At 66.9% G+C, this 22,509-nt stretch overlaps 1 protein-coding gene across 1 annotated transcript; it reads left to right on the top strand.

Annotated features, from left to right (window-relative positions):
- Positions 1-1,507: 1,507 nt before the first annotated feature.
- ZBTB4 (zinc finger and BTB domain containing 4) lies at positions 1,508-16,517 on the top strand. The gene is given in 6 exon segments (XM_068998672.1): positions 1,508-1,553; positions 6,392-6,472; positions 7,661-7,737; positions 11,777-14,610; positions 14,612-14,896; positions 16,499-16,517. Coding segments are annotated over 3 exon segments (3,123 nt in total). The 5' UTR covers positions 1,508-1,553; positions 6,392-6,472; positions 7,661-7,737; positions 11,777-11,791.
- Positions 16,518-22,509: the final 5,992 nt, after the last annotated feature.

Genomic DNA, 22,509 nt, shown 5'->3' with positions numbered 1-22,509 from the left:
ACACGGAAGGGTGACACGGTAGGGTGACACAGGGTGACGCAGTAGGGCGACACCGTAAGGTGACATCGCGGGGTGCGTCACCGACACGCCCGAGGTACAACCGGACACGCGACACCGAGTGACACGGCCAAAAGTACAACGCAACCCCCAGCCCCGCACAGCAGGACACAATCGGTGACCGCCCCCGCGGCACAGCCGGCGCCACAGGGTGACACCAGGGTGACACTGGGTGACAAACGACACCCACAAACACCCAGAGCGGGGGCTGTGCCACAGCCGGCCACGGCTGTTGTGTCCCTGCGGGTGACGTGTCCCCGGTTGTGGCCCTGGTTGTACCCCCGACCAGGGACCACTGGTTGTGTCGCGCTGTCCCTCCGCCTGTGTCACTCCAAAGCCCCGGTTGTGCCCCCCAGCTGTGTCCCCAGTTGTGTCCTACTGTCCCCCCGGTTCTGTCCCCCTGTCCCCCCCAGTTTGTCCCAGTTGTGTCCCACTGTCCCCCCCAGTTTGTCCCACTGTCCCCCAGTTGTATCTCCCTGTCCCCCCCCAGTTTGTCCCAGTCGTGTCCCCCGTCCCCCACAGTTTGTCCCAGTTGAGTTCCCCTGTCCCCCCCCAGTTTGTCCCAGTTTGTCCCAGTTTGTCCCACTGTCCCCCCCCAGTTTGTCCCAGTTGAGTTCCCCTGTCCCCCCCCAGTTTGTCCCAGTCGTGTCCCACTGTCCCTCCGGTTGAGTCCCACTGTCCCCCCCCAGTTTGTCCCCACTGTGTCCCCCAGTTGTGTCCCACTGTTTCCCCCCCAGTTTGTCCCATTCGTGTCCCCCTGTCCCCCCCCAGTTGTGTCCCACTGTCCCTCTGGTCGTGTCCCCCTGACCCCCCCAGTTTGTCCCAGTTGCGTCCCACTGTTCCCCCCCAGTTTGTCCCAGTCGTGTCCCACTGTCCCCCCAGTTCTGTCCCACTGTCCCCCCAGTCGTGTCCCCCTGTCCCCCAGCTGTGTCCCACTGTTTCCCCCCCCAGTTTGTCCCAGTTGTGTCCCACTGTCCCCCTAGTTCTGTCCCACTGTCCCCCAGTTGTGTCCCATTGTTCCCCCCATTTGTCCCCACTGTGTCCCACTGTCCCCCCCCAGTTTGTCCCACTGTTCCCCCCCCAGTTTGTCCCAGTCGTGTCCCTCTGTCCCCCCAGTTCTGTCCCACTATCCCCCAGTCGTGTCCCCCTGTCCCCCCCCAGTTTGTCCCAGTCGTGTCCCCCTCTCCCCCCCGTGGTGTCCCCCCCCGTGTCCCCCTGATGCGCCCCCCCCGTGTCCCCCCCGCCTGTGCCCCGCTCATGTCCCGCTGTCCCCCCCATCACGTCCCCTCATCCCCTCACCTCCCCCATCCCTCCTCCACCCCCACTCCGGGGTGTCCCCCCCGTGTCCCCCCCGTGTCCCCCCCGTGTCCCCGCGCCGTGGGGCGGGGGGGTCCCTCCCTCCCTCCCACCCGGGGCCCAACGCGCCGCCTCCATCTTGTGCCGCCGCCGCCGCCGCCGCCGCCGTCGCGACATCACCGGCCCCGGGACAGGCCCCGGTAACGACCCCCCCCCTCCCGCCCTGAGACCCCCGCGGGGCTCCGGGACCACCCCCCCTTCCTCCCCGGGACCCCCCCCCCACCCACGCCCCCGCCCCCGCGGGGCCCTCGCGACCCCCGGCCCCTCGCCCGGTGCTGTCACCGCACCGCGACCCCCGCGCCCGCCGGGGAGGAGGGGGGGGGGGGTCAGGGCGGGGGGAACGCGACCCCCAACCCCCCCCCCCCGCACTGCCCTGGGTCACGCCCACCCCCTAAATACCCCCCCGCCCCCTAAACGCCCCCCCAAACCTCGCGAACACCCCCCAAACCCTCCCTAAACGCCGTCGCAGCACCCCCGAAGTGTCCCCTCGGGACCCCCCAAGTGCTCCGCGACCCCCCCAAAGTGCCTCGTCCCCCTTCAATACCCCCCCCCGCTGCCCCCCCGGGACCCCAAAACAGCCCCCAAAACACCCAGGACTCCACTCTGTCCCCCCCACAAATGACACCCGACACCCCCCAACCCCCCCAAGTGCTGCTGGGAGGGGGGGGTTGGACCCCGGGGGGGGGAGGGGGTGACAAGGGTGACGCGGTGTGTGGGGGGGGGAAGGGAGGGCGGCTGCGTGTTTGTGCCGGGGTGGGGGGGTCCGAGGGGGGTGTCCGGGTGTGAGTGTGTCAGGTGTCCCCGTGCGGGCGAGTGTGACAGGTCGGTGTGCGCGTGGCTGTGCGTGTGCAGGTGTGTCGGGGCCGTGTGTGGCTGTTTCTGCGTGCGGGGGTTGTCTGTGCGTGTCCGTGTCCGGTTGTTTGTGCGTGTCCGGTTGTTTGTCCGTGTGGGGCCGTGCGGGTGTTTGTCAGCGTCACGGTGGCGTGTTCGTGTTCGCGTGTTCGTCTGTGCGCAATCGCGTGTCGTATCCGTGTGCGGGTGTTTGTCGGCGCGAGGGTTGCCTGTGGGTTGTTGGTGGGCGCTCGCGTTGTCGCGGGCGTCAAGAGCATCGCGTCCGGTTGTTTGTCCGGGTGCGGTTGTTCGTCCGTGCGTGGCTGTGGGTCGTGTCTGTGTGCGGTTGTTTGTCCCTGTGCGGTTGTTCGTCCGTGCGTGGCTGTGGGTCATGTTTGTGTGTGGTTGTTCGTCCGTGCGTGGGTGTGTGGGTCACGTTTGTGTGCGGTTGTTTGTCCCTGTGCAGTTCTTCATCCGTGTGTGGCTGTGGGTCGTGTTTGTGTCCAGTTGTTGGTCTCTGTGCAGTTGTTGGTCCGTGTGTGGCTGTTTGTCGTGTTTGTGTCCGGTTGTTTGTCCGTGTGCGGTTGTTCATCCATGTGTGGCTGTGGGTCGTGTTTGTGTGCGGTTGTTTGTCCGTGCGTGGGTGTGTGGGTCACGTTTGTGTGCGGTTGTTTGTCCCTGTGCAGTTCTTCATCCGTGTGTGGCTGTGGGTCGTGTTTGTGTCCGGTTGTTTGTGCGGTTGTTGGTCCGTGCATGGCTGTGGGTCATGTTTGTGTCCGGTTGTTTGTGCGGTTGTTGGTCCGTGTGTGGCTGTGGGTCGTGTTTGTGTCCGGTTGTTTGTCCCTGTGTGGTTGTTGGTCCGTGCGTGGCTGTGGGTCGTGTTTGTGTCCAGTTGTTCATCCCTGTGCGTGGCTGTGGGTCGTGTTTGTGTCCGGTTGTTTGTCCCTGTGCAGTTGTTCGTCCGTGCGTGGCAGTGGGTCATGTTTGTGTGCGGTTGTTTGTCCCTGTGCGGTTGTTCGTCCGTGCGTGGCTGTGGGTCGTGTTTGTGTCCGGTTGTTTGTCTGTGCGTGGGTGTGTGGGTCGTGTTTGTGTCCGGTTGTTCATCCGTGCGTGGCTATGGGTCATGTTTGTGTGCGGTTGTTTGTCTGTGTCCGGTTGTTCGTCCGTGCGTGGCTATGGGTCATGTTTGTGTGCGGTTGTTTGTCTGTGTCCGGTTGTTCGTCCTTGCGCGGCTGTGGGTCATGTTTGTGTCCGGTTGTTTGTCCCTGTGCAGTTCTTCGTCCGTGTGTGGCTGTGGGACGTGTTTGTGTCCAGTTGTTTGTGCGGTTGTTGGTCCGTGCGTGGCTGTGGGTCGTGTTTGTGTCCGGTTGTTCGTCCCTGTGCGTGGCTGTGGGTCGTGTTTGTGTCCGGTTGTTTGTCCCTGTGCGGTTGTTCGTCCTTGCGTGGGTGTGTGGGTCGTGTTTGTGTCCGGTTGTTTGTCCCTGTGCGGTTGCTCATCTGTGTGTGGGTGTGGGTCATGTTTGTGTGTGGTTGTTGGTCCGCATGTGGCTGTGGGTCATGTTCGTGTCCGGTTGTTCCTCCCTGTGCGGTTGTTCATCTGCGTGAGGGTTGTGCAGGGGTTGTTTGTCTGTGTGCGGTTGTACCTCCGTGTGTACAGCTGTGGCTGCGCCTCTGCCTGTCAGGTGCCCGTGTGCGGTTGTGCGCCCACATGGGAGCCGCACGGGGGTTGTCCGTGCACGGTTGTGCCCGTGAGCGCCGCCTGTCCCTGTGCGGTTGTGCCTCCGCCTGTCACGTGTTTGTATGCGGCTGCGCATCCGTGTGAGGGCTGTTTGTCCATCCGCGGCTGTGTCCAGTTGTTGTCCCTCTGCATGCCGAGTGTCCCCGTGCGGTTGTGCATCCATTCGAGGGTCGTGGGCGGGGGTTGTTTGTCCGTGTGCGGGTGTTCTGCGTGTGAGCAGTTGTGTCTCTGCTTGCCGAGTGTCCCTGTGCGGTTGTGCCTCTGCGCGTGAAGCGTCTGCGCGTGTCAGGCGTCCGTGTGGGGGTTGTTTGTCCGTGTGAGGGTCGTGTGGGGGTGGTTTGAGTGCGGTTGTGCACCTGCGTGTTGCCGTGAGCGTCGTGTATCCCCACGTGCGGTTGTACATCCACGTCCGGTTGTGTCGCATGTCCCCGCGCTGATCCGTGTCACACCCGTGCCCGGCTGTGCATCCGTGTGTCGTGTCCGTGTGTAACCGTGCGTCCGGGTGCGGCTGTGCGTGGGTTGTGGGGCTCTGCGCACGTTGTATCCGTGCGCGGTTGTGGATCCGTGTGTGGTTGTGAGCGTTGTGTGTCCGTCTGTGAGGGTGTCAGGTCCACGTCCGGTTGTGTGTCCGTGTGCAGCTGTGTGTCCGTGTCCGGTTGTGTGTCCGTGTGTAACTGTGTGTCTGGCTGTGTGTCCGTGTGCGGTTGTGTGTCCGTGTGCGGTTGTGTGCCTGTGTGTAACTGTGTGTTTGTGTGCAGTTGTGTGTCCATGTCCGGTTGTGTGTCCATGTCCAGTTGTGTGTCCGTGTCTGGCTGTGTGTCCGTGTGTAACTGTTGTAACTGTGTGTCTGGCTGTGTGTCCATGTGCGGTTGTGTGTCCGTGTCCGGTTGTGTGTCCGTGTGTAACTGTGTGTCCGTGTCTGGCTGTGTGTCCGTGTGCGGTTGTGTGTCCGTGTCCGGCTGTGTGTCCGTGTGCGGTTGTGTGTCCGTGTGTAACTGTGTCCATATCCGGTTGTGCGTCCATGCGCGGTTGTGTGTCCGCGTCCGGTCACGTGTCCATGTGCGGTTGTGTGTCCGTGTCTGGCTGTGTGTCCGTGTGCGGTTCTGTCAGGTCCCTGCGTGCCTGTGCCAGCTCCGTGTCCAGTTGTGTGTCCGTGTGTAATTGTGTGTCCGTGTGCAGGTGTGCATCCGTGTCTGGTTGTGTGTCCATGTCTGGTTGTGCGTCTGTGCGTGGGTGTACCAGCTCTGTGTCCGGTTGTGTGTCCATGTGTAACTGTGTGTCCATGTCTGGCTGTGCGTCCATGTGCGGTTGTGTGTCCGTGTCCAGTTGTGTGTCCATGTGCGGTTGTGTGTTCGTGTCTGGTCACGTGTCCGGTCACGTGTCCGTGTGAACTCTGTGTCCATGTGTGGCTGTGTGTCCGTGTGTGGTTGTGCGTCAGTTCCCTGCGTGCCCGTGCCAGCTCCGTGTCCGGTTGTACCTCACGCCTGTCGCTGGCGTGCCCGCGCCGCCTGTGCTGTGCCTTGTGTGTGGCACGCGTGGGTGTGCACAGTGCGTGTTGTGTGTGTCACACGCGTGTGCGCTCTGCCCTCAGCTCTGTGTGTGTGTGTGTGGGTGGGTGTTGTGCGTCAGTGTCACACGCATGTGCGCTCTGCCCTCAGCTGTGTGTGTGTGCAGGTGTTGTATGTCCGTGTGTCACATGCGTGTGTGCTCTGCCCCCAGCTCTGTGTGTGTGTGCAGGTGTTGTGTGTCTGTGTGTCACACACGCGTGTGCACTCTGCCCTCAGCTCTGTGTGTGTGTGCAGGTGTTGTGTGTGTTGCACACCTCTGTGTGTGTGTGTGCAGGTGTTGTGTGTCAGTGTCACACACGTGTGCGCTCTGCCCTCAGCTCTGTGTGTGTGTGCAGGTGTTGTGTGTGCAGGTGTTGTGTGTCTGTGTGTCACACACGCGTGTGCGCTCTGCCCTCAGCTCTGTGTGTATGTGCAGGTGTTGTGTGTGCAGGTGTTGTGTGTCAGTGTCACACACGCGTGTGCGCTCTGCCCTCAGCTCTGGGTGTGCAGGTGTTGTGTGTGTGTTGCACACCGCTGTGTGTGTGTTGCACACGCGTGTGCGCTCTGCCCTCAGCTCTGTGTGTGTGTGCAGGTGTTGTGTGTGTGTTGCACACCTCTGTCCGTGTGTCACACGCGTGTGCGCTCTGCCCTCAGCTCTGTGTGTGTGTGTGTGTGTGTGCAGGTGTTGTGTGTGTGTCACACGCGTGTGTGTTTGTGTCACACACCTGCGGGGGTCGCGTCTCCCCATCCCGCCCGTGACGCGGTGACGCTTCCGCGTCCCCTCCCCCCCCATTCCCCCCAAACCCCGCCCCTTCTGGCCACGCCCCCTCTGACCACGCCCTCTCTGGCTCCGCCCCCTCAGCCTCCGCCTGCTCCTTTAACACCGCCCGCGGCAGGACGGGGCCCCGTGACGTCACTCCCAGCCCAGCCAATGAGCATCCAGGTGAGCCCGTGACGTCAGCGGCGCGCCCCCTCCCATTGGAGGCATGGGCGTGGTCCCGGGGGGGGTGGGCGTGGCCTGGCGCTCTCTGCCGCCTGATTGGCCGCAGGTTAAAGGTGTGTCCTGGGCGGGGGAGGGGAGGGGGAAAGGGGAGGGGTCTGTGGGGGTTGGGGGGGGAGAGGGGGGTGTTTCCATGGCAACAGTTGGGTGACACTCCCCCCCCCCCCCCCCCGGTGACGTCGCGGACGGGACTCCGCTGTCAGGCGGCTCCGGGGGTACCGGGGGGGGGGGGGGGAGGGGGGTACCCGAAAAGGGGGGGGGGTGGGGGGGGGAGGGGTGGGTGTCGCCCCCTCCCCCCCCCCGGTGACACTCGGGGTGTTCCCCCGGGGGGGTCGCGGGGTCTCCTCGCGGGTTGTTGCGGGTGATGGGGGGGGGGGGGGGAGGGGTTGGGGGGCTCGGGGGCGGGGTGTAGGGGGTGGGGGGGGGGGGGAGTCCCCTCTGGCTGTGTCCCCCCCTCCCCACGCCCCCCAAAATCCCCGTGGGGTTCCGGTTGTAGCGGCTGCCTCAGGTTGGCCCCGCCCGGGGTGTCCCCACCCCGCGTCACCCCCAGCGCGGTGCCCCTCCCCCCACCCCCCGTGTCCCCTCCCCCACCACTGTCCCCACCCCCCCCCTGGCGTGTGACACACGCCCCCCACGACGTCACTCTGATGACGTCACGCCATCCCTGACACTTCCCCCCCCCCCCCCCCGGCTCTCCCCCTGTGTTGTCACACGCGTCCCCTCCCGGTGACGTCACACACCGCCCATGGCCGCCCCGCCAATGACGTCACACACGCCCCCTCGCGGTGCTGCTGACGTCATACCAGCCTGATCCCTCGCCCCCCCCCCCACAATTCCCCGGTGACGTCACTGATGTCACAATGACGTCACACCGCCCTGCCCCCCCACCTTAAAAACCCCTCCACGACGTCGCTTCCCTGCCTGATGACATCACACCGCTCACCCCAATGACGTCATCGCACCTGTCCCTTTGCGGTGACAATGACGTCACACCGGACACTCCCCCTCCTCCCCCCCCCTCCCCCACTTTGTCACCCGTGTCCGGCTGTTGTCCCCCCCTCCCCCGTTCCCCTGGGCACCCCCAAATCCGCCGCTTGTGACCCCTCTCTCCGTGTCCCCTCCCCCCTCCAGGAGGCCCGGCCGGCTGTGACCCCCCCCCGAGGACCCCCGGAGCAGCAACACCCAGTCCATGAGGGCCCCGCGCACAGGTGGGCACTGGTGGGCACTGGTGGGGCACTGGGAGGGCACTGGGAGGCACTGGGGGGCACTGGGGGGCACTGGGAGGGCACTGGGGGGCACTGGTGGGGCACTGGGGGGAACTGGTGGGCACTGGAGGGTCACTGGGGGGCACTGGTGGGCACTGGGGGGGCACTGGGGGGCACTGGAGGGTCACTGGTGGGCACTGGTGGGCTTTGGGGGGGCACTGGGGGGCTCTGGGGGGCACTGGTGGGGCACTGGAGGGTCACTGGGGGGCACTGGTGGGGCACTGGGAGGGCACTGGTGGGCACTGGAGGGTCACTGGTGGGCACTGGTGGGGCACTGGGGGGCACTGGGGGGGTACAGGGTGGTGGGGTGGGGGGCAGGCTCTGGGCTGGCTGTGGGTCAGGCCAGGGTTGGTTGAGGTCATGGGGGGGCTGTGGGGCAGCCCCGGGGCTTGGGGGTCCTGCTGTGGGTCTGGCCGTGGGTCAGCCGTGGGGCAGAGCTGTGGGTCAGGGTCTGGCTGTGGGTCCAGCCGTGGGGCAGAGCTGTGGGTCAGGGTCAGGCTGTGGGTCAGGGTCTGGCCGTGGGTCAGCCGTGGGGCAGAGCTGTGGGTCAGGGTCTGGCTGTGGGTCCAGCCGTGGGGCAGAGCTGTGGGTCAGGGTCAGGCTGTGGGTCCAGCTGTGGGTCCGGCTGTGGGTCAGGGTCTGGCTGTGGGTCTGGCTGTGGGTCCCGCTGTGGATCAGGGTCAGGCCATGGGTTAGGGTCAGGCTGTGGGTCCAGCCATGGGGCAGAGCTGTGGGTCACGGTCAGAGCTGTGGGTCTGGCCGTGGGTCCGGCTGTGGGCCAGCCATGGGTCTGGCTGTGGGTCTGGCTGTGGGTCCAGCTGTGAGTCTGGCCGTGGGTCAGCTATGGGGCAGAGCTGTGGGTCACGGTCAGAGCTGTGGGTCTGGCCATGGGTTCGGCTGTGGGTCCCGCTGTGGGCCAGCTGTGGGTCTGGCTGTGGGTCCCACTGTGGGTCAGCCGTGGGTCCAGCTGTGGGTCCGGCTGTGGGTCCGGCTGTGGGTCCGGCTGTGAGTCAGGGTCTGGCTGTGGGTCTGGCTGTGGGTCAGGGTCCAGCTGTGGGTCCCGCTGTGGGTCCGGCTGTGAGTCAGGGTCCAGCTGTGAGTCAGGGTCCAGCTGTGGGTCCGGCTGTGGGTCAGGGTCTGGCTGTGGGTCCCGCTATGGGTCAGCCGTGGGTCCAGCTGTGGGTCCAGCTGTGGGTCAGGGTCTGGCTGTGGGTCTGGCTGTGGGTCCCGCTGTGGGTCCTGCTGTGGGTCCAGCTGTGGGTCCCGCTGTGGATCCTGCTGTGGGTCCTGCTGTGGGTCAGGGTCCCGCTGCGGGTCCTGCTGTGGGTCAGGGTCCCGCTGCGGGTCCCGCTGTGGGTCAGGGTCAGGCTGTGGGTCCGGCTGTGGGTCAGGGTCCGGCTGTGGGTCCTGCTGTGGGCCAGGGTCCAGCTGTGGGTCCCGCTATGGGTCAGCCGTGGGTCTGGCTGTGGGTCAGGGTCCCGCTGTGGGTCCGGCTGTGGGTCAGGGTCCCGCTGTGGGTCTGGCTGTGGGTCAGGGTCCAGCTGTGGGTCCCGCTATGGGTCAGCCGTGGGTCTGGCTGTGGGTCAGGGTCCCGCTGTGGGTCAGGGTCCGGCTGTGGGTCCTGCTGTGGGCCAGGGTCCAGCTGTGGGTCCCGCTATGGGTCAGCCGTGGGTCAGGCTGTGGGTCCGGCGGTGGGTCAGGGTCAGGCTGTGGGTCTGGCTGTGGGTCAGGGTCCCGCTGTGGGTCAGGGTCCCGCTGTGGGTCCGGCTGTGGGCCCGTCCCCGGTTCCCCCCACGGTTCCTCCCCGGTGGTTCTGCCCTTGCTCCCCCCACGGTTCCTCCCCGGTGGTTCGGTCCCGGTCCCCCCGCGCTCGCGGCGCCGCCGCCATTTTGAGCCGCCTCAGGCCGGGGAGGCCCCGACACAAAATGGCTCCGCGGGGCCGGGGGGGCAGCGACCCCCGGGACGGGGACAGGGGGACCCCAATACCCCAGAGCGACCCCCGGGACGGGGACAGGGGAACCCCAAAACCCCAGAGCGACCCCCGGGACGGGGACAGGGGGACCCCAAAGCCCCAGAGCGACCCCCGGGATGGGGGACAAGGGGACCGCAAAACCCCAGAGCGACCCTCGGGATGGGGGACAGGGGGACCCCAAAACCCCAGAGCGACCCCCGGGACGGGGACAGGGGGGCCCCAAAATCCCAGAGCGACCCCCGGGACGGGGACAGGGGGACCCCAAAGCCCCAGAGCGACTTCTGGGATGGGGGACAAGGGGACCCCAAAACCCCAGAGCGATCCCCGGGACAGGGGACAAGGGGACCCCAAAACCCCGGAGTGACCCCTGGGAGAGGGAGACCCCAAAACCCCAGAGCGACCCCCTGGACAAGGGGACCCCAAAACCCCAGAGTGACCTCCGGGATGGGGGACAAGGGGACCCCAAAACCCCAGAGTGACCCCTGGGATGGGGGACAGGGGGATCCCAAAACCCCAGAGTGACCCTCGGGCCCACAGTGACCCTCGGGACAGGGGAACCCCAAAACCCCAGAGCGAACCCCGGGATGGGGGACAAGGGGAACCCCAAAACCCCAGAGTGACCCCTGGGATGGGGGACAAGGGGACCCCAAAACCCCAGAGCGACCTCCGGGATGGGGGACAAGGGGACCCCAAAACCCCAGAGTGACCCTCGGGCCCACAGTGACCCCCGGGACAGGGGGACCCCAAAACCCCAGAGCGACCCCTGGGACAAGGGGACCCCAAAACCCCAGAGCGACCCCCGGGATGGGGGACAAGGGGACCCCAAAACCCCAGAGCGACCCCTGGGCCCACAGTGATCCCCAGGACAGGGGGACCCCAAATAAGGGACCCAGATGACCCCAAATAGGGGATCCAGCCATGCAAGTGACCCCAAATAATGACCCAGGTATTGGGGTGACCCCAAATAAGGGACCCAGCCATGCAGGTAACCCCAAATAGTGAACCAAGCACCTGGGTGACCCCAAATAAGGGACCCAGATAACCCCAAATACTGAACCGGGTGTCTCGGTGACCCCAAATATGGGACCCAGGTGACCCCAAACAGTGGATCCAAGCCATGCAGGTGACCCCAAATAGTGAACCAAGCACCTGGGTGACCCCAACTAAGGGACCCAGATAACCCCAAATACTGAACCAGGTGCCTGGGTGACCCCAAATCTGGGACCCAGGTGTCTGGGTGACCCCAAATAAGGGACCCACGTGACCCCAAATAGTGAACCAGGTACCTGGGTGACCCCAAATATGGGCCCCAGGTGACCCCAAATAGTGAACCAAGCACTTGGGTGACCCCAAATCTGGGACCCAGGTACCTGGGTGACCCCAACTAAGGGACCCAGATAACCCCAAATACTGAACCAGGTACCTGGGTGACCCCAAATGAGGGCCCCAGGTGACCCCAAACAGCGGATCCAGCCATGCAGGTGACCCCAAATAGTGAACCAGGTGCCTGGGTGACCCCAAATCTGGGACCCAGGTGTCTGGATGACCCCGAATAAGGGACCCAGGTGACCCCAAATAGTGAACCAGGTACCTGGGTGACCCCAAATGAGGGCCCCAGGTGCCTGGGTGACCCCAAATAAGGGCCCCAGGTGACCCCAAATACTGAACTGGGTGTCTGGGTGACCCCAAATGAGGGCCCCAGGTGACCCCAAATAGTGAACCAAGCACTTGGGTGACCCCAAATCTGGGACCCAGGTACCTGGGTGACCCCAACTAAGGGACCCAGATAACCCCAAATACTGAACCGGGTGTCTCGCTGACCCCACATCACGGCCCCACCCACCCAGCTGACACCAGATAAAGGATTCAACCACGCAGCTGACCCCAAAAAGAGCACCCGGCCATTCCCTCCAGCCCCACAGAAAGCACCCAGGTGACCCCAACTCCTGACCCCCCCCCCCCCCCCCCAGCCACCCGGCTGACCCCAACCCCGCTGTCCCCCTCTGGCAGGTGGCCGGCGCGGGGATGGCTCCGGTCGTGGAGGTGTCGGACGCCGGGCACTGCCGGGCGCTGCTGCTGGAGCTGAACGAGCAGCGCCTGCGGGGCCAGTTCTGCGACGTCACCATCATCGCCGAGGACACCAAATTCCGCGCCCATAAGAACGTCCTGGCAGCCTCCAGCCCCTTCTTCAAGCGGGCGCTGGCCCAGGAGCCCACCTGCCCCTCGCCCGCCCAGGTGCTGGAGCTGCCGGGCGTCCAGGCCGGCGTCTTCTCGGACGTCCTCAACTTCATCTACAACTCGCGCCTGGCCGTGCCCTCGCCGGCGGCCGCGCGGGCGCTGGGGGCCGTGGGCCGGCGCCTCGGCATCCCCTCGCTGCAGGGGCTGGAGGCCGGGCCCGCGCCGCGGGACATGAACGGCACCTGGACCCCCCCTCCACCGGCGGGGCCGGCGGGGGACCCCCGAGCACCCGCGGCCCCCGTGGACCTCACCTGCCCGGCGCGGCCCGGCGAGACGGCGACCACGGGCGGCGAGACGGCGCCGGGCGGGGACACGGTGACGGCGTCTCCGTCCCCGGTGTCGCCGGCGTCGCCCTCGTCGCCGGCGGCGCTGCGGTGCGGGCTGTGCGGGCGCGGCTTCAGCTCGGCGGCCGCGCTGGGCTTCCACGCCAAGCTGCACCGCGGGCGCCGCGGGCTGTGCTGCCGGCACTGCGGCAAGAGCTTCATCCACGTCAAGCGCCTGCAGACGCACGAGGTCGGCTGTCGCGACGGCGACGGCGACGGCGACACCGCGGCCGCCGCCGCCGCCGCCACCACCGGCGCCGTCACCGCCGCCGCCGTCGCCGCCACCGCCGCCGCCGCCACCGCCGCCGCGGCCGGCACGGCGGCGCCGAAAGCGGCCAAGAAGGCGCTGCTGCTGCGTCACCGCGCGCTGGAGCCCGGCGCGGAGCAGGAGCCGCTGGTGAAGGTGGTGGACGGGCAGGTGCTGTACCTGTGCGGCGTGTGCCAGCGCTCCTACATGACGCTGTCCAGCCTGAAGCGCCACGCCAACGTCCACTCGTGGCGCCGCAAGTACCCGTGCCGCTACTGCGACAAGGTCTTCGCGCTGGCCGAGTACCGCACCAAGCACGAGGTGTGGCACACAGGCGAGCGCCGCTACCAGTGCATCTTCTGCTGGGACACCTTCGTCACCTACTACAACCTCAAGACGCACCAAAAAGCCTTCCACGGCATCAGCCCGGGGCTCATCGCCTCCGAGAAGACGCCCAACGGCGGCTACCGGCCCAAGCTCAACGCGCTCAAGCTCTACCGCCTGCTGCCCATGCGGGCGCACAAGCGGCCCTACAAGACCTACAGCCAAGGCGCGGTGCCCGACGGGGCCGTGCTGCCGCCGGCCACGCCGGGGGACGCCGCCGTCACCGCCTACCCCACGCCGCGGCCGGAGCCCGCCTCGGTCATCGCCTACGGCCGCGCGGCGCCTTCGGTCATCGTGCGGGGCGGCGGCGGCAGCGGCGCCGCCTCGGTCATCGCCTACAACGGCCGGGCCGGCGAGGAACCGCCGGGGCTGCCCGAGGGGCCGGCGGCGGCACCGGTGACGCCGGCGGTGCCCATCAAGAAGCAGGTGCTGCGCGATTACATCGAGGCCCAGCGCGCGGCCGGGGCGGCGGCGGCCGCGGCCACCGAGGGCACCACGGCCGCGGCCACCACCCCTCAAAACCCCTCGGCGGGCAGCGGCGGCGGCGGCGGCACCGGCGGCGGTCGCACCATGACCTACGTGGCCAAGCCGGCGTACGCGGGCTCGGCGGCGGCGGGCGAGGGGCTGTGCCAGATCACCGTGCGCATCGGCGAGGAGGCCATCGTCAAACGCCGCATCTCCGGCACCGACCTGCGCGGCGACGGCGGCGGCGGCGACGGCGACGGCGACGCTCGCCACGGGGACAATGACAACGACAGCGACGCCGAGGACCGGCTCTGGCGGCCCTACTACTCCTACAAGCCCAAGAAGAAGGCGGCCGGCGGCACCGGCACCCCCGGCGGTGCCACCGGTGGCACCGGGACTCCCGGGGCCAAGAAGCCACGCTGGCGGCGCAAGCTGCGCTCGCTGCGCCGGGCGCCGGGCGACGACGACGACGACGACGACGACGACGACAACGACAACGACACTGGCGAGCGCCGCGGCGCTGCCGGTGGCCCACGGGAGCCCGGGGATGCCCCGCGGCGCCGCGAGCGGCACCACCCGTGCCGGGCGTGCGGGAAGAGCTTCCCGGCGCTGCGGAAGCTGCGCAAGCACCAGCGGCTCCACGAAGCCGCCGCCGCCGCCGCGGTGCCGCCGCTCGCCCCGGGGACGGCCCCCGCGGGCCGCGTGGGGCGGCGACCGTCGCTGCGCTTCACCTGCCCCACCTGCGCCAAGGTGTGCAAGACGGCGGCCGCGCTCAGCCGCCACGCGCAGCGGCACCGCCAGCGCTCGCCGGGATCGCCGCCGAGGTCGCCACCGACGAGGTCGCCGCCGACCAGGTCGCCGCCGACGAAGTCGCCGCCACCGCGGTCGCCACCGAGGTCACCGCGCTCGCCGGCCCCCGCCACGGTCATCGCCTACACGCCGCCGGCCGCGGGCAAGGAGGAAGGCCCGGCGGATAAAGGGGGGGTCCTCCCGCCGTCCCCGGGGCTCGCCAACGCGGCGCCGCCGCCGCCAGCCGCGGGTGACACCGGGGGGGCTACCGGGGGTGCCACCGGGGGTGCCACGGGCGGGGACGGCGCCGGGGGGTTCCCGGTGCAGGAGCAGCCGCTGGCGCTGCTGTGCCGGGCCGGGGGAGGGGACCCCGAGCTTGGGGACGGCTCCGGGGTTGCGGGGACACCGAGGGGGGGTCCCCGCGTCCCTCCGGCCCCCGCCGCGTTCCCGTTGCCCTTCGGGCCCCGCTTGGTGGCCGCGTACCCCTTCCCCTTTCCCCTCCCCCTCGCCCTCGTCCTCCCCGACCCCGAGCGCGGCTTCCTGGCGGGGGGAGGGGCCGGGGGCTCCGGGGGGGGGGCTCCCCCCGCGCCCCTCCCCCCCAGCACGGCCCCCACCCCCCCCAGTTTCGGGTTCCCCGGAGGGGGAGGGGAGAGGCCCCGGAAAGCGGGGGGGGGCACCTGAGGGGTGGGGGAGGGGGAGGGGGGGGGAGGGGCTCCGGAGGAGATTTTGGGGGGTCCCTGCCCCATATTGGGGAGGAGGCTGGAGGACGGGGGGGGGGTCCCATAGAAATTGAGGGGCCCCGTAGAAGAGGGAAGGTTCCCTCCCGCCCCAGAAGTTTGGGGGGGGGGGGTGGGGAGGGTCCCATAGAAATTGGGGGTCCCCACAAATGGTTGTGGACCCCACAGAAGCTGAGGGTGGGGGTCCCATAGAGGTTTATGGGCCCCATCGAAATTCGGGGGGGCCCCATAGAGGTTTTTTGGGGTGACCCCATCGGGTTTGGAGGTCCCTTAGGAGGCTGCGAGGCCCCATAAAAATGTGGGGATCCCATAAAATTTGGGGATCCCCGTAAAATTTGGGGGGTGGGGGGAGACGGGGAGCCCATAGAGGTTTATGGGCCCCACAGAATTTCGGGGACCCCATCGAAGTTTTGGAGGGGGTCCCCAAAAATTTGAGGTGAAAGGGGGTGGGGGGCACCGGTGATGGGGAGACCCCCCCCCCAAAAGTTTGGGAGAGGGGACTGGGGAGGGGACACAGGGACCAGTACGAGACTGGGGAGGGGGGCACTGGGGATACTGGGAGGTGGGGGAGGGGCTTCCAGTCACCCCAAACTGGGGGGGAGGGGTTTGGGCCCCCCCCACCCATGCACAGGGACCCCCCCAAAATAGCAAAGGCCCCCCCCCCCCACCCCCCACCAGGATATTGGGGACCCCCTCCCCCCAATTTAGGGCAGCCCCTCCCCCCCCCCCCTCCAGAGGGAAGCCCCCCCCAAAATATTCGGGGCCCGCCCCTCCCCCCCCACCCCCGCAGCGTTTTTGCACCCCCAAAGGGGCCCCCCCCCACTACAGGGGCCCCTCCCCCTCCCCTCCCCTCCCCCCCTCCGGAGTCGGGGCCCCCCCACTATCCCGGGCCCCCCCCCCCCAAAATCCCAAATCCCCCTCCCCCACCCCCCCTTTGGCACCTTATCGGCATCGCAGCGACATTCCAGCACCCAGACCCCCGGGGAGGGGGGGGCGAGTGTGCAACGAGGGGGGGGCGGGGCGTGCAAGGGGGGGGCCGGGGTGCCCTGGGGAGGGGCCTGGTGCCGGTGCGAGTGTGCAAAAGAGGGGCCTGGTGCAATGGGGGGCGTGCAAAGGAGCGTCCCGGTGCGGCTGTGAGCGTGCAAGGGGTGTCCTCGTGCGGCTGTGAGCGTGCAAGGGCTGTCCCCGAGCAGCTGTGAGCGTGCAAGGGGGATCCTCGTGCAAGGGAAGGGTCCTCGTGTGGTTCTGAGTGTGCAAGGGGTGTCCCGGAGCAGCTGTGAGCGTGCAAACAGGGTCCTCGTGCAACTGTGAGTGTGCAAGGGGGGATCCCTGTGCAAGGGAAGGGTCCTCGTGCAGCTGTGAGTGTGCAAGGGGGGATTCCTGAGCAGCTGTGAGTGTGCAAGGGGTGTCCTCGTGTGGCTGTGAGTGTGCAAGGGGGAGCCTCATGCAAGGGAAGGGTCCTCGTGCAGCTCTGGGTGTGCAAGGGGTGTCCTTGTGCAGCTGTGAGTGTGCAAGGGGTGTTCCTGTGCGGCTGTGAGTGTGCAAACAGGGTCCTCGTGCGGCTGTGAGTGTGCAAGGGCTGTCCCGGAGCAGCTGTGAGCGTGCAAACAGGGTCCTCGTGCAACTGTGAGTGTGCAAGGGGGGGTCCCTGTGCAAGGGAAGGGTCCTCGTGCAGCTCTGGGTGTGCAAGGGGGGATCCCTGAGCAGCTGTGAGTGTGCAAACAGGGTCCTCGTGCGGCTGTGAGTGTGCAAATGGGGGATCCCTGTTCAAGGGAAGGGTCCTCGTGTAGTTCTGAGCGTGCAAGGGCTGTCCCCAAGCAGCTGTGAGCGTGCAAGGGGGCCCCTCATCCAGCTGTGAGTGTGCAAACAGGGTCCTCGTGCGGCTGTGAGTGTGCAAGGGCTGTCCCGGAGCAGCTGTGAGTGTGCAAGGGGGGATCCCCCTCCGGCTGTGAGTGTGCAAACCGGCTCCTCGTGCGACGGCGGGCGTGCAAACCGCTCCCCGCGCGCCCCTGAGCGTGCAAGGCCCTCCCTCGCGCCAGGCCCAGCCCTTGCACGCCGCCCTCGTGCGACGCACGGCGCCCGGGGACGATCCTTGTGCCGCCACCCCCCCCCCCTTGCACACCCCCGCCACCCCCCCGTGCCTCACACGAGCGTGCAAGGCCCCCCCCCTCCACGCTCCGCCGTCGCACGCCCGCTCACGCTCACGCTCACGCACCGGGCGGGCCTCGCACGAGGGCAGCGGGGGGGGGGGGAGGGGCGGCCTGGCACGGGGACGGGCCCGGCGTGACCCCTCCCCCACCCTCGTGCAAAGACCCGTCCTTGTGCAAGGGGAGGAATCGTGCGAGGGATGGTCTCGTGTGCAAGGGACACCCTCGTGCAAGGATTGTCCTCGTGCAAGGATTGTCCTCGTGCAAGGCCCACTCTGGCACCGGGAGCACCCTCGTGCAAGGCCGACCCTTGTGCAAGGCCCGTCCTCGTGCAAGGATTGTCCTCGTGCAAGGATCGTCCTTGTGCAACGCCCATCCTCGTGCAAGGGACCATCCTGTGTAAGGCCCATCCTCGTGTGCAAAGACGATCCTCGTGCAAGGGAAGGAATTGTGCAAGGCCCATCCTTGTGCAAGGCCAGTCCTTGTGCAAGGCCCGTCCTCGTGCAAGGATTGTCCTTGTGCAAGGGAAGGAATTGTGCAAGGCCCATCCTCGTGCAAGGCCCACCCTTGTGCAAGGATCGTCTTCGTGCAAGGATTGCCCTTGTGCAAGGCCCACTCTGGCACCAGGCCCATCCTCGTGCAAGGACCATCCTCGTGCAAGGGACCATCCTGTGCAAGGCCCATCCTCGTGCAAGGACCATCCTTGTGCAACGCCCATCCTCGTGCAAGGGACCATCCTGTGCAAGGCCCATCCTCGTGTGCAAAGACGATCCTCGTGCAAGGGAAGGAATCGTGCAAGGCCCATCCTTGTGCAAGGCCAGTCCTCGTGCAAGGCCCACTCTGGCACCAGGAGCATCCTCGTGCAAGGCCAGTCCTTGTGCAAGGATTGTCCTCGTGCAAGGATCATCCTTGTGCAAGGATTGTCCTCGTGCAAGGCCCACTCTGGCACCAGGAGCATCCTTGTGCAAGGCCAGTCCTCATGCAAGGATTGTCCTCGTGCAAGGGACCATCCTGTGCAAGGCCCATCCTCGTGTGCAAAGGCCATCCTCGTGCAAGGGAAGTAATTGTGCAAGGGACCATCCTCGTGCAAGGATCGTCCTCATGCAAGGCCAGTCCTCGTGCAAGGCTTATCCTTGTGCAAAGACCATCCTCGTGCAAGGCCCATTCTGGCACCAGGAGCATCCTCGTGCGAGCCCCATCCTCATGCAAGGCCCATCCTTGTGCAAGGGATCATCCCGTGTAAGGCCCACCCTCGTGCAAAGACCGTCCTTGTGCAAGGGAAGGAATTATGGGAGGCCCATCCTTGTGGAAGGGTTGTCCTTGTGCAAGGCTGCCCCTCGTGCAAGGATCGTCCTCGTGCAAGGCCCATCCTCGTGCAAGGCCCATCCTTGTGCAAGGCCAGTCCTCGTGCGAGGCCCGTCCTCGTGCAAGGGACCATCCTGTGTAAGGCCCGTCCTCGTGCAAGGGACACCCTCGTGCAAGGCTCATCCTCGTGCAAGGCCCACTCTGGCACCAGGAGCATCCTCGTGCAAGGCCCGTCCTCGTGCAAGGATCATCCTTGTGCAAGGGATCATCTCATGCGAGGCCCACCCTTGTGCAAGGATTGTCCTCGTGCAAGGCCCATCCTCGTGCAAGGCCCACCCTTGTGCAAGGATTGTCCTCGTGCAAGGATTGTCCTCGTACAAGGCCTGCTCTGGCACCAGGCCCACCCTCGTGCAAGGATTGTCCTCGTGCAAGGGAAGTAATTGTGCAAGGCCCGTCCTCGTGCAAGGGGCACCCTCGTGCCAGGCCCATCCTCGTGCAAGGCCCATCCTCGTGCAAGGATTGTCCTCGTGCAAGGATTGTCCTCGTGCAGGGCCCACTCTGGCACCAGGCTCACCGTTGTGCAAGGGTTGTCCTTGTGCAAGAATTGCCCTCGTGCAAGGCCCATCCTCGTGCAAGGATCGTCTTCGTGCAAGGATTGTCCTCAGATAAGACCTGCTCTGGCACCAGGCCCATCCTCATGCAAGGATTGTCCTCGTGCAAGAGATCATCCCGTGCAAGGCCCATCCTCGTGCCAGGCCCATCCTCGTGCAAAGATGGGCCTTGTGCAAGGGACACCCTCGTGCCAGGCCCTCCCTGGCACCAGGCCCATCCTCGTGCCAGGCCCATCCTTGTGCAAGGCCCACCCTCGTGCAAGGATTGTCCTCGTGCAAGGACCGTCCTTGTGCAAGGCCCATCCTCGTGCAAGGATTGTCCTCGTGCAAGGACCGTCCTTGTGCCAGGCCCATCCTTGTGCCAGGCCCATCCTCGTGCAAGGATTGTCCTCGTGCAAGGCCCACCCTCGTGCCAGGCCCATCCTCGTGCAAGGATTGTCCTCGTGCAAGGCCCCCTGTAGCACCAGGCCCATCCTCGTGCCAGGCCCATCCTTGTGCAAGGCCCACCCTCGTGCAAGGCCCATCCTCGTGCCAGGCCCACCCTCGTGCCAGGCCCACCCTCGTGCCAGGCCCATCCTCGTGCAAGGCCCATCCTCGTGCAAGGATTGTCCTTGTGGAAGGCCCCCTGTAGCACCAGGCCCACCTTCGTGCAAGGCCCACCTTCGTGCAAGGCCCACCTTCGTGCCAGGCCCACCCTCGTGCAAGGGACACCCTCGTGCAAGGCCCACCTTCGTGCAAGGCCCGCCCTCACGCGAGCAAATCCTCGTGCAAAACTCGTCCTCGTGCCAGGATCGCCCTCGTGCAAGGCCCCTCCCCCCCTTCCCCCCTCCCCCACCCCCCCCCGCGGCCCCTCCCCCCTTTTGCACTTTGGTGGCCGCGTTTGCTACTGACTGACCCCCCCCGCCCCTCCCCCACCCCCCCCGCCACCCCCTCCCCTCCCCTCCCCTCCCCTCCCCCCCCCGTGTCACCTCCCCCTCCCCCACCCCCGCACTGTCCCCTCCCCCCCCCCCTCCCCGACCGCACTTTAGGGGGAAAACAAAACAAAAAAAAGGCAAAAAACTGAACGAAAATGGGGAAAAGTGGCAAAAAAAAAACGGGGGGGGGGGGGGGAGGGGAGGGGAGGAGGGAGAGGCTGAGGGGGGACCTTGGGGACAGCGGGGGAGGGGCGGGGGTGTCACCTGGGGGTGGCCTTGAGGGTGGCCCTAAGGGGGTGTCCCCAAGGAGGCGACCCCGAGAGTGGCCCCCAAAGGGACGTCCCCGGTGGTGACCTTGGGGTGACCTTGGGGTGGCCCCCAGGAGGTGGCCTCGGTGGCCAGTGTCCCCAAGGGGGTGGCCCTGAGGGTGTCCCCGAGGGGGTGGCATCAATGGGGTGACATCAATGGGGTGACATCAACGGGGTGACATCAATGGGGTGGCCCCAGCGGGGTGGCCCTGAGGGTGTCCCCAAAGGAACGTGTCCCCAACGGGGTGGCCCCAGTGATGTCACCTCCACGGGGTTGTCCCCAAGGGGTTGACATCAATGGGGTGGCCCTGAGGGTGACCCCCACTGGGATGTCCCCAAGGGGGTGACCCTGAGGGTGTCCCCAAGGGGGTGACATCAATGGGGTGGCCCTGAGGGTGACCCCCACTGGGATGTCCCCAATGAGGTGACCCCAAGGGGGTGGCCCTGAGGGTGTCCCCACTGACATGTCCCCAAGGGGGTGGCCCTGAGGGTTGTCCCCAAGGGGGTGACATCAATGGGGTGGCCCCAAGGGGGTGACCCTGAGGGGGTGGCCCTGAGGGTGTCCCCAATGGGGTGACATCAATGGGGTGGCCCTGAGGGTGTCCCCACTGGGATGTCCCCAAGGGGGTGGCTCTGAGGGTTGTCCCCGAGGGGGTGGCATCAATGGGGTGGCCCTGAGGGTGTCCCCACCAAGATGTCCCCACCAGGATGTCCCCAAGGGGGAGGCCCTGAGGGTGTCCCCAACGAGGTGACATCAATGGGGTGGCCCTGAGGGTGACCCCACTGGGATGTCCCCAATGAGGTGACCCCAAGGGGGTGGCCCTGAGGGTGTCCCCACCAGGATGTCCCCAAGGGGACGTCCCCAACGAGGTGACCCCAATGGGGTGTCCCCACCGGGACGTCCCCAACGAGGTGACCCCGTGGACGTCCCCCCTGGGATGTCCCCCCCCACCCCCGCGTGTCCCCAAGGCGTCCGTCCCCCTCTGGGGTGGCCCCCTCGGGTGGGGGTCCCCGTGGGGTCGGGGTCCCCGCGGGGGTGGCGGGGGGTCCCCGGGGTGTCCCCGCGGCGGGGGGTGGCGGCGGTGACAAATGTCCACTATTTATCTGCATCAGTGAGTGTTAGAGACGCCAATAAACACCGTAGAGCTGAGCCGGCCTCGGGGACATCGGGGGGACATCGGGGGGACATCGGGGGGACATCGGGGACATTGGGGACATGGGGGGGACATCGGGGGGACATTGGGGACATCGGGGAGATCCGGGGGACATTGGGGGACATGGAGGTATGGGAGGTACATGGGGGGACATTGGGGACATTGAGGACATCGGGGACATCAGGGGGGCATTGGGGACATTGGGGGACATTGGGGACATCGGGGGGACATCGGGGGGACATCGGGGACATGGGGGGCCTCAGGGACATTGGGACATTGGGGACATCGGGGGGGCATTGGGGGACATGGAGGGACAGGAGGGACATTGGGGGGATATTGGGGACTTGGGGGGATATTGGGACATTGGGGACATGGGGGGACAGCGGGGGGACATGGGGGACATTGGGGACATGGGGGGGCCTCGGGGACATTGGGACATTGGGGACATCGGGGGGACATGGGGGACATGGAGGGATGGGAGGGACATGGGGGGACATCGGGGACACTGAGGACATCGGGGACATCAGGGGGGCATTGGGGACATTGGGGGACATTGGGGACATGGAGGGACGGGAGGGACATTGGGGGGACATTGGGGGGACATTGGGGACATTGGGGACATGGGGGGGCCTCGGGGGGACATCGGGGACATGGGGGGGACATCGGGGACATTGGGGACATTGGGGACATCGGGGGGACATGGGGGGGACATCGGGGACTTTGGGACATTGGGGACATCGGGGGGACATTGGGGACACTGGGGACATGGGGGGGCCTCGGGGGGATATCGGGGACATGGGGGGGACATCGGGGACATTGGGGACATGGGGGGGACATGGGGGGGACATCGGGGACATGGGGGGGACATTGGGGACATCGGGGGGACATGGGGGGGACATCGGGGACTTTGGGACATTGGGGACATGGGGGGGCCTCGGGGGGATATCGGGGACATTGAGGACATCGGGGACATCAGGGGGACATTGGGGGACATCGGGGAGATCGGGGGGGCATTGGGGGACATTGGGGACATGGAGGGACGGGAGGGACATTGGGGGACATTGGGGGGACATTGGGGGACATTGGGGACATTGGGGGACATCGGGGAGATCAGGGGGGCA

The sequence above is a fragment of the Aphelocoma coerulescens genome, unplaced genomic scaffold (genome assembly GCF_041296385.1).
Source record: "Aphelocoma coerulescens isolate FSJ_1873_10779 unplaced genomic scaffold, UR_Acoe_1.0 HiC_scaffold_143, whole genome shotgun sequence".
NCBI classification, from domain to species: Eukaryota; Metazoa; Chordata; class Aves; order Passeriformes; family Corvidae; genus Aphelocoma; species Aphelocoma coerulescens.
Note: the sequence above shows the minus strand (reverse complement) of the source record. Positions and strands in the feature narration are given on the sequence as shown.